Source organism: Nerophis ophidion, linkage group LG06 (genome assembly GCF_033978795.1).
Source record: "Nerophis ophidion isolate RoL-2023_Sa linkage group LG06, RoL_Noph_v1.0, whole genome shotgun sequence".
In the NCBI taxonomy this organism is placed as follows: Eukaryota; Metazoa; Chordata; class Actinopteri; order Syngnathiformes; family Syngnathidae; genus Nerophis; species Nerophis ophidion.
In genome coordinates, this window is record NC_084616.1 from 34806604 (window position 1) to 34818609 (window position 12006).

At 40.1% G+C, this 12006-nt stretch overlaps 1 protein-coding gene across 2 annotated transcripts in view; it reads left to right on the forward strand.

The window, feature by feature from the left end:
- cpne5a (copine Va) overlaps nt 1-11757 on the forward strand; it is a 266519-nt gene extending 254762 nt beyond the window's left edge. For both annotated transcript variants that reach the window (XM_061903539.1, XM_061903540.1), the window contains 3 exons: nt 192-249; nt 4778-4851; nt 8984-11757. In XM_061903539.1, coding sequence (XP_061759523.1) covers nt 192-249; nt 4778-4851; nt 8984-9172 — 321 coding nt within the window. In that variant the 3' untranslated portion in view covers nt 9173-11757. The remainder of the gene's footprint in view (nt 1-191; nt 250-4777; nt 4852-8983) is intronic.
- Nucleotides 11758-12006: the final 249 nt, after the last annotated feature.

A 12006-nucleotide genomic window follows, 5' to 3' on the forward strand; every position in this document is an offset into this window, starting at 1 on the left:
CATTTTATCTATCATTTATGTTTCTATCATTCCTTCCCGACCATTATTCTTCTGATCTGTTCTTTCTTTGAGGAGCCACACGCTTCCAGTTAGACTGACATACCACAAAGAGCAAGTGCAGTATGAGATACTGTGTAGTAGAAAAATGTCCTGACTTACTAGCAACTGACTGCCATCCTTGCTCCCGACAGGCAGCAAAACTCCCCATGTCAATCATCATCGTTGGAGTCGGCCAAGCTGAGTTTGATGGTGAGAGCGGCAACTGAAATGTGTACATTTTCCATCACAGTTTCAAAGTTTTATACTTTTTGAACAGTGTCAGCCCAAACAAAGCATTATTGTCTTCGTATTATCTGAATGTTTGATACAGGGGGTCCTCAGGTATTGTTCTCACGACAGTCATGTAAGTTGTAAATTATATCTAAATTACAGCTAATTATGTTACTCACAATGTGCACAAAATACAAAAAGGACTTAAAATACGACCGGAAAAAGATTAAATACACCAATTACAGGAAAAGATGATACAAAAGAGAGAACAACTCCTTACTTTTATCCCTGTGGTTGTCTTTCCAGGAATAGTAAATGGGGACGGCGTGGCGCTGTGGGCAGAGTGGCCGTGCTCAACCCAAGGGTCCCTGGTTCAATCCCCACCTAGTACCAACCTCGTCACGTCTGTTGTGTCCTGAGCAAGACACTTCACCCTTGCTCCTGATGGGTGCTGGTTAGCGCCTTGCATGGCAGCTCCCTCCATCAGTGTGTGAATGTGTGTGTGAATGTGTAAATGTGGAAGTAGTGTCAAAGCGCTTTGAATACCTTGAAGGTAGAAAAGCGCTATATAAGTACAAACCATTTATAACCCATTTATTTATACTTGTATAGCGCTTTTCTACCTTTTTAAGGAACTCAAAGCGCTTTGAGTACCTTGAAGGTAAAAAAACGCTATACAAGTACAACCCATTTATAACCCATTTATTTTTACTTGTATAGCGCTTTTCTACCTTTTTAAGGAACTCAAAGCGCTTTGACACTATTTCCACGTTCACCCATTCACACACACATTCACACACTGGTGGCGGGAGCTGCCATGCAAGGCGCTAACCAGGACCCATCAGGAGCAAAAGTGAAGTGTCTTGCTCAAGGCCACAACGAACGTGACTAGGATGGCAGAAGGTGGGGATTGAACCATTGCAGTGGGTGTGCCAGCAATTGCGGGCACAGTCACTCTCCCGACTGTGCCACGCCGTTCCCAGGAGGGAGAGGCAAGCTTATTATGAGGAATACCTTTCAAGAGTGAGACCACTACATTGTTTAGATATTAATAACTGTTGTTTTCTTAGTAGAAGGTCATATGATTGTACAAAGATACCTCCCTTCTCCTTGATTATTGTTCCAGCATTTGAGTAGTTTCAGTCAGGTACTGCCAATGCTGTTGGCCGCTTTTGTTTTATGATGTCTAAATGCAGTGGTGTGCCGTCAGACCAGCAAGGCCGTCTCTGCTGGCCTAACATAACCAGTTGATCATAATTAAAGATGAAAGTTTTTTTAAGTGCTGTTGTTTTTGGTTTTAGTTTGTATACAATCAGAATTTGGCTAGCTTACGTTGTCATGCTGTACCAAATCTGCCCGGGGTCTTCAGAATCAACAAAGAGGGCGTCGGGGGACATACAGTTGATAGACAGTTGCTACAGCCAATCAGATCACAAGTTGTTGACAGCAGCTGTTCTGTTACAACTAAAAGTTGTAAACTCTTGCTGTTAAAGTGTGTCATGCTTGTTACATGTGTATGTGTCGCCATCATGTGGTCAGAGTAGTTAATTCGAGAAGTGTGTACTTTGAATCAAACTTTATTGACCGGAAGTTGCTTCAGCCAAACAGAGAAATTTACGGTATATGTTTAAATTGCTGATGCGTTTTAATTGATTTTTAAATGCGCCAGAAAATTACCCACTTTGTATACTGTTGATGGATTTCAATGCCCAATAGGGTGTAAATGTGTTCCTGTATGGTATTTCTTCAGCAATGATCATGTGGTGACGTCAATGATGGTATTTTATAGAGGTAGTCATTGCAGTCGGAGATCACTGAAGGCCTAGGTGGGAAACGCACGGCCCGCCACTGTCTTTCTTTTTTGATTACATTTGCAGTTTTTTTAAAATGTGATTTAAGCAATAACATTTTTTGTGTCTTGTAAGGGCTCCATTTAACTATGTACATCTTCAAACGTTTTATGCAACAAGAAAGAAAAAAATATTGCTTAAAGTTTTGTTTACACAAAATATTAAAAAAGCGCACATTTTATCATTTAAAAATATATTTAAAATTCTGCAGCAATCTTAAATATGCTTAAAATATACACATCCCTTCTTACAATATATGCAGGAAATACTAATGTGGTTTACATTCCTATTGAAAAAAGAAATATTTTGTGTTTTATGTGACTCAAACTTGAACTAAAAAGAACAAACATGAGTGACATTGTCCTCCAATGTAGCGATACGGATACCTATTACTTCTGTACTGTACTGGACTATGCATTATGGGGCGGTGTGGTTTAGATGGTTGAGCAGCCTTCCAGCAACTTGAGGGTTACTGGTTTGAATCCAGCTTCCACCATCCTATTCAAAGCCGTTGTGTCCTTGGGCAAGACACTTTACCCACTTTTCTCCCAGTGCCGCTCACACTGGTTATCAACCTGAATAAGTGCTTAGTGGTGGACAGAGGGACTGTAGGCGCAAGTTGGCAGCCACACTTGCTTCAATCTACCCCAGGACAAATTTGGCTACCAACGTAGCTTTCCTCCATCATACGAACCATGTTTCCATATGAGTTGGGAAATTGTGTTAGATGTAAACATAAACGGAATACAATGATTTGCAAATCATTTTCAACCTATATTATGTTGAATGCACTACAAAGACAACATATTTGATGTTCAAACTCATAAACTTAATTTTTTTTGCAACAAATCATTAACTTAGAATTTCATGGCTGCAACACTTGACAAAGTAGTTGGGAAAGGCCATGTTCACCCCTGTGTTACATCACCTTTTCTTTTAACAACACTCAATAAACGTTTGGGAACTTAGGAAAGTAATTGTTGAAGCTTTGAAAGTGGAATTATTTTGCAATTCTTGTTTTATGTAGAACTTTAGTCGTTCAACAGTCCGGGGTACCCGCTGTCGTATTTTACGCTTCATAATACGCCACACTTTTTCGATGGGAGACAGGTCTGGACTGCAGACCACAGAACACTTTTCCACTTTGCATCAGTCCGTCTTAGATGAGATCGGGCCCAGCAAAGCCAGCGCCGTTCCTTGGTGTTGTTGATAAATGGGTTTTGCTTAGCATAGCAGAGTTTTAACTTGCACTTACAGATGTAGCAACCAACTGTAGTTACTGACAGTGGTTTTATGAATTGTTCCTGAGTACATGTGGTGATATCCTTTACACACTGATGTCGGTTTTTTATGCAGTACCGCCTGAGGGATCAAAGGCCCGTAATATCATCACTTATGTGCAGTTATTTCTTCAGATTCTCTGAACCTTTTGATGATTTTATGGACCGTGGATGTTAAAATCCCTGAATTCCTTGCAATAACTTGTTGAGAAAGGTTGTTCTAAAACTGTTTGACAATTTGCTTACAAATGGTGACCCTCGCCCCATCCTTGTTTGTGAATTACTTAGCATTTCATGGAAGCTGCTTTTATACCCAATCATGGCACTAACCTGTTCTCAATTAGCCTGCACACCTGTGGGATGTTACAAATAAGTGTTTGATGAGCATTTTTCAACTTTATCAGTATATATTGCCACCTTTCCCAACTTCTCTGTCATGTGTCGCTGGCATCAAATTCTAAAGTTAATGATTATTTGCAACAAAAACAATGTTTTTCAGTTTGAACATCAAATATGTTGTCTTTGTAGCATATTCAACAGAATATGGGTTGAAAATGATTTGCAAATAATTGTATTCTATTTATATTTACATCCAACACAATTTCCCAACTCATATGGAAACTGGGTTTGTATTATGAATGTGATAAAAAATGGGTTTTCAGTTCTCTGTGAAGTACTTTGAGTGTCTCTAAAAGCACTAATAAACTAAACTAAACTATATAAATCTCTTCCATTAAGGTCTTTATTGTCAATGCACAAATACAACAAAACTTTGTTTTCAGCACAAACCTGTTCAAGATTGGCCAAACAAACAGTGTACAGGGTTACAGAACTGATGGGTCGCCACAAAGCGCCCCGTAAAAGATGGGAAAAAGGTAAACACTGGGGAAGGATGAGTAAAATAATTCAATCTAGACAGTCTGGAGTGGGAAAAAAAAACCTCCATAGCAAAGCACGTATACATATTACAACATACATATCGAGATATCTAGCAACAGAGGGGAGGGAGTAGGGGCTACAGTGGCAGGTTGCAGCTGTTCAGGTGCTGCCCATCCATCCATCTCCCCTAACGGATTTGCGTCAAGGGCGTTGGATGGGGGATGGGAAATGTGTGTGTGGCGTATATTGTAATAATTACTAAATTTCACCGTCTGCATAGTACTCTACTGTACGTACTACTTCCCCTATGTACTGTATTAGTTCTCTTTCTGGGAGTGCCTTTGTTACTACAAATTTGTCATAACATGGAACGCCATAAATCCAGGACCCCCTGTATATCACTTGTATTTCTCTTGCTAAGTGTGGCTAATGTTGTACCCACTAAATGTATATCATCAATAAGAGGGGTAAGTAAAGTGAATTCTGCTCCTGTTGCAGCCATGGTGGAGCTGGATGGTGATGACATCAGGATTTCCTCACGTGGAAAACTTGCAGAGAGAGACATTGTACAGGTGAAATAATAGTTAAGGATTCGGATGTAGCTCAAATAAATTAAAAAATATCTTACTACAACCATTATAAGACACAGATCTTCTAATGTGACCAGAACACATGACTAAAAATGGGTACCTACTACATTTGAACCGATACATTACCAATTCCCAGTACCTGTCAATGATAAAATATATGTTTTTGTATACAACATTTGCACTGTATTTATAATGATTACTGTGCTGTAGAGTTGTTTACATCTTTGTTTTTGTTTTTACATTTGTGAGTGTCACTTGCAAGTATGCATTCATTACAGTCCGTCCCCAATGTGTTGCCTGAGCCAGGAAGTAGTCCATTGCAATAAGTTCAATGTGCCGTGCTTGTCCTTTGTTGAGCCCTGCAAAGTGTTTATATTGCAAGTACTATACTCATTACATGCCAACTGTTTGATTTTAACCTGTATCTTAGTTGTATTTTTGATCACCGCATTTTGAGGTGTTGAAATTGCCAATGTTAACCAGTAGCATGCGCATGACATATCTAATGTCATCGAACTTGTTTGAAAACCGGAGTCTTATTTTTTGAGCGCTTTGTGTCAGGGATTCTTGCTTTGTTGGCATGGAAAATTGAAACATTATCTATAAGCTGTCTGCTATGTATACACCTGTTTTCCCACCAAGTACTTGAGCCGTGCCAACAGGACGTAACGTTTCTTGCAACCCAGGTATTTAAAATTAGTAGCGTTTTTTTGATTTTACATGAATCAGAACAACCAACGGAATATGTTGTTCACATATACAAGTACTGGATTTGGTACCCATCCCTACACATGAAACTCAAATTGTGTTGCATTTAGGCCTCAACAATAATATTTAGGTAAACAGAAGAATAAAAAACAATAAAGAGAAAAATATATTGTTAATTGAAATAAAAATAAAATATAGAGAGATAACATCCCCACTCAAATTCACACACTCGGGCCAATTATAGTGTTGCCAATCCACCCATCCCGGTGTCCAGAGTTTACCCGCTTTCCGCCCGAGTGCTGCTGCCATAGGCTCCAGTACCCCCACGACCAAGACAAGACAAAGAAGCAAGCAGGAGAGATAAGGGAGAGGAAAGGAAAGGGGAGGGTCCGCCCTCCATGAGTGCCAATGAAAAGAGGTCATATAAGAACTGTAACTCAAAGGTGTACAAATGACTAAATAATTATTATGAAGTTCCCACTAGTAATTCAATTCATGGGAGTTGCTGTATGTCACTTAGAAATTGGGGCTCCCGGCAGAATGTTTATTTGGAACCTTTACTTACACATTTTTGTCACAATTTATCTATGCAAATCTATTTTTATACGCTTTTGATGAAACTTGAATTTAATGTTATGAATATTTTGTGGGGGGAAAAAGTGAATTACTGGGAAATACATTGTTGAAAATGTTTTTTTTGAGAAAAAAAAAAAAAACTAAATTTCTAAGCCTCCGATACTCAATTCTAACGGGGGATTACAGTTGGTTAGTTAGAGACCAGGAAAAGAACCGCAAGCAATGCACATATACATCAGTAGAAGCATTTAAGTCTCACCTTAAAACTCATTTGTATACTCTAGCCTTTAAATAGACTCCCTTTTTAGACCAGTTGATCTGCCGTTTCTTTTCTTTTTCTTCTATGTCCCACTCTCCCGTGTGGAGGGGGTCCGGTCCGATCCGGTGGCCATGTACTGCTCGCCTGTGTATCGGCTGGGGACATCTCTGCGCTGCTGGTCCGCCTACGCTTGGGATGGTTTCCTGCTGGCTCCGCTGTGAACGGGACTCTCGCTGCTGTGTCTTGGATCCTCTTTGGACTGGACTCTCGCGACTGTGTTGGATCCATTGTGGATTGAACTTTCACAGTATCATGTTAGATCCGCTCGACATCCATTGCTTTCCTCCTCTCTAAGGTTCTCATAGTCATCATTGTCACCGACGTCCCACTGGGTCATTATTGTCACCAATGTCCCACTGGGTGTGAGTTTTCCTTGCCCTTATGTGGGCCTACCGAGGATGTCGTGGTGGTTTGTGCAGCCCTTTGAGACACTAGTGATTTAGGGCTATATAAGTAAACATTGATTGATTGATATTACGACATACAACTCGACACTTGCAACAAAGGGGGAGGGGGCATGCATCCGACCTGAAGCTGCCGCCACTAGGGGCGCAGCTCTATTTTCCGTTATACCGTGTGGGGTGAAGCGTCCAAGGTGTGGGATGTGTGGGTTGTAGCATGTGTGTGTGTGTGTCGTGTATTTTCAGTAGTTACGTGTGTGTGTGTAAGCCTACAGAACGGTGTTGTTCAGCAACATTGGTGCGCTTACAAATGCAATAACACAGCCAGTCAGTCCAACAAATGTCAAGAAACAACAGGTGTGTGTCCATAAGAGAAAAGGAAGACGTTTGTTGCATCTTTGTTGCACTGGACCCTAGGGGGTCTTGAAGCAACGACATTGCGAGGTTGCTTGCAGCCAGGGTAAACGATTCAGATTACAATGTTTGTGTTTTAACGGGCGAAAACAAATTTAAAGATTTCACTCATATTTTCTATTTCTGGTCCTCAAATTCATCATACTTTACAATCCAGAGCAAAGTCCAAAATCACAAAAATCTGAGCACTCAGAGTTCTGTCCGCACCTTCCAATCATTTGTGGCCGCTCAAGGGTACCTTGAACGGCCGCCAGCATCTTCTAATTTGTCGATACACCAGGGCAACGCTTACCAATCATCAGATGTCCTGTTATGATATGATTTTGATAAGAGATGTCCAAGAATATTGGACTGCCGATATTATCGGCCGATAAATGCTTTAAAACGTAATATAGCAAATTATCGGTATTGGTTTCAAAAAGTGAAATTTATAATTTTTAAAACACCGCTGTACAGAGTGGTACATGGACGTCGGGAGAAGTACAGAGCAGTTGCGTATGCCAACCCTCCCGATTTTCCCAGGGGACTCCCGAATTGTAGTGCCACTCCCGAAAATCTCCGAAGGCAAACATTCTCCCGAATTTCTCCGAATTTCCACCCAGATAACAATATTGGGGGCGTGCCTTTAAGGCACTGCCTTTGCGTGCCAGCCCAATCACATAATATCTACGGCTTTTCACACACACAAGTGAATGCATGCATACTTGGTCAACACCCATACAGGTCACACTGAGGGTGGCCGTATTAACAACTTTAACACTGCTACAAATATACGCCACACTGTGAACCCACACCAAACAAGAATGACAAACACATTTCAGGAGAACAGCCGCACCGTAACACAACATAAACACAACAGAATAAACACCCAGAACCCTTTGCAGCACTAACTCTTCTGGGATGCTACAATATACAACCCCAACTACCCCACAGACCCCTCCCCCCACCTCAACCCTGCCCACCCCAACCTCCTCATGATCTCTCAGGGAAAGCATGTCCCAAATTTCTAGCTGCTGTTTTGAGGCATCTTAAAAAAATAATGCACTTTTGTGACTCCAATAATAAATATGGCAGTGCCATGTTGGCATTTCTTTTCCATAACTTGAGTTTATTTATTTTGGAAAACCCTGTTATATTGTTTAATGCATCCAGCGGGGCATCACAACAAAATTAGGCATAATAATGTGTTGATTCCATGACTGTATATATCGGTATCAGTTGATATCGGAATCAGTAATTAAGAGTTGGACTATATCAGAATATCGAATATCGGCAAAAAAGCCATTATCGGACATCTCTGATTCTGACGTTTTTTACGTCTTTCACTAAAGGGGTTGCCAGGCACGCGGCTCTCCGCGGTTCCCCCCAACCCAAGATCTTGACAATTTCATCGAGAGCAAAGTTGATCAATTCCATTGTTTACAATAAAGTTAAGACTAGACAAAACAAAGACGCAAGCAGGAGAGATAAAGAAGAGGGGGAGGGAAAATATCTGCCTTTGATGAGAGCCAGAGGGAAAATATTTCCTGCTTTACATAACAAATGTGCATGATGGGTAACATTACGGAAGACTGACTATTTTCTTTTAACAGCAGAACATTTCTTGCAAAAATTAGCAATGCAGCCAGGTAGACTCATCATCTTCTCATATTTCTTCTTCTTTTTCTTCTCACTGGTTTCTCCTCCAACACACCAGTTTGTCCCATTCAGGGACTACATGGACCGCACAGGCAACCACGTTCTGAGCATGGCCCGCCTGGCTAAGGACGTACTGGCCGAAATCCCGGACCAGCTCATCTCCTACATGAAGAGCAGAGCCATTAAACCTAACACAGTCCCACCGGCTTACTTGCCCCACAACCATTTCCAAACCAACTCCGTCTGAAGCCCCGCCCCCTCATGTACCGTTAGTCAAACCAACAGAGATGAGACTCCATTTTCTATTTTGGAGCAAAGGGATTTGGAGTTTTGGGGGCACCTGCAGGAGGAAGATGGAAGAGTTTTGGCACTTGACTCCCGTTGGAGGCCGAGAGGGCACTCAGAGGAGCCGTTAGGTGCCGTCATTGTTTGCTGTCAAAGTGGTGAGTGATGTCACAGATAGCGAGAGAATACATAGGAAGGGCATAATTAATGTGCCAGTGTGTATCATGTTTGTGATACATTTGCAATTGACGTGTATTGATTTAGAAGATCATATGTATACTAATTTATTTATGTATTGCAGTAATTATTTATTCTCTTTAAACAGGGTTTTAGACGGTGGGTGGGGGGGTTCAAAAATCATAGTTTACCTGGAGTTTTCCATCGTATATTTTATCTTATAATAATATAGAAAATACATCCCGATTTCTACTTTGATAAAGACTGTAATATAAAAATAGCATGTAATATATATTCAGCATTTTATGAATTGTCTGACCATTTTTTGAATGCAAGTTACAATTCCAGTACCCTGTCTTCTTCTTCTAATTACAAGTATACCTATTTCTAGTATTTCTATCAAAACACTGCACTAATTACTACCCACAGCAAAAGCACAATGGACATTATATTAATAAGCTAAACATTATTGTTTTGAAATGAACCAACCGCAGAATGAGTTCACAGCTGGAAGGCAGTGATTAGAAATAGTATGTTATTAATGTATTCTAATGCTATTTATCAAAAACGCGTATGTTTACAAACAACACACACCTTTTTACTTGTTAGTATATGGTGCACAGGAAAAAATATTAAATCAAGCAAACAAATCACACGATTTAGGTTTTGAGTCATTGTCTGGAATCGTGTTTGTTCATTTAAAACTGACTCTAAACTAACATTGTTGCAAAACTTAATGAAATATTTGACCATTGCATTCTTTGCTGATCACGCCGAACACAAGTACTGTAGCTACAAGGTAGTTCTCCATGATAAAAAAAATTATATTTTTTCAAGTAAAACTACACATTGAGTAGTATAAGACGCCGCATATTGCTTTTACTTCAATATTGTACAGGAGGAGTTCATGCTATTATTTTTCCGAACATGTTATTAAGATGCACATATAGGACTGAATAAGACAGTTGTTCAACCAACACCGCCATTGTTTTGACTAGTTTCTCTCAGTCATGTGATCCAAATGTGCCTGTAATATGGAAACATATCCAAATTCTCTTAGCCAGGTGTTATTCTCTCACGATGAAGATGCACACGATGCTAAGGATAAAACTGTTGAGCAAGTAAGTGGAGGTAACACACGTGCTGTGTACTTTTTTGTACTTCCTGCTCATCACTAGTAATATTATATAATGTAAGGTAACAGTATGGCTGAGCCTGTTACAGTACTCCTAGTCAAGACCTGTTTACAGTTCAACTGGGGAAATTGTGTTGTTTGCCTCGAGGAAGGAGAAAACATGCATTTGTTTTTATTAAAAACACATATATTGCTCATTTGTAACTATTTGTCGCGTTGTTTGAGAATACGTGGTAATTTTGTGCATAGGATTGGTTTTGTTAGCCATTTAATGCAAATACAAAATTTCTGATAACACCTCACACACCCTACTACATACTTGTATTCCCTAACTATGACGTGATATATCTCTACAAGAAGACACAAACATAACATATTTATTCTTTTGAAATATGAGGCCATGCAATTTTTGTTACGTACCATATATAAATACCAGAATACCTCTACGAAAAGCCACCCAAGCACATTAAGAATTATAAGCGAGAAACCTTGCGGTTTAAAATATCCGGTGAAGTTATTTTAACATCAAACACAATTTCCCCACACAAGGTCCTGAATTCTGTTCGAAATTATACTTAATTATTTTCTCTATGTGTGCACATCATGCATGTAACCAGTACTTCTCTCATTTAAAGTAGACTTAGTCTGTTTTAAGTACCAAGACTCTAAGAACCTACTTGACACTTATGCAAATGTGAAAAATAGTCATTTTAGAATGAAGATGTCAGTAAGTTCAGTTATTACCCCCGCCCTCCACCCTTTCATGTTATTTCTAATTGTGTACATACAGTAACCCCACTGTACGGAATGTTCAGTGCCAAAAATGTGCTCATTCGAACTTGACATCTTTAGACCTTGTGCATGTGTGTGCCAAAAATCGCAGCAAGTTGGGTAGCCTGCCATCATTTCACCCTATTAGCACATCGGCCATATGCTTGACTTGTTCCTTGGGATGCTTCTTTGGCGATAACGAGCATCTCAAGCATGTTGCATCTCTGCTCTGGTCCCATTCCGTTCCTCAGAGACACATACTGTACTGGTTTTTGCCACTGCTCCTCTTCTATCCCAGGTTGTTTACATACCTCTCTCGGTCTCTGACTTGCATGCTGAATTATTTCCAAACCAAGTGTTGGACATGATTGTCGTCATGCTGTGGTTTGTGAAATGCTTTGTAATGGATTGCCTTAAATTAAGATTAATAAAAAACATTGACAACTTGGACAATGGTCATGATTTTGAACATGCTTGCAGGGTATGTTTTTTTTTTTTTTCAATTTTAAAAGACTTCAGTTTGGGCTACATAACACACAATGCAGTGGTTCTTAACCTGGGTTCGATCGAACGCTAGGGGTTCAGTGAGTCGGCTTCAGGGGCTCGGCGGAGCCTCCGCCGCGGAGGTCAAGACACACCCGACTCATTGTGTAAATAAAAACTTCTCCCTATCGGCGTATTATGGACATCCTCAAACAATGTTCCCTCTAATT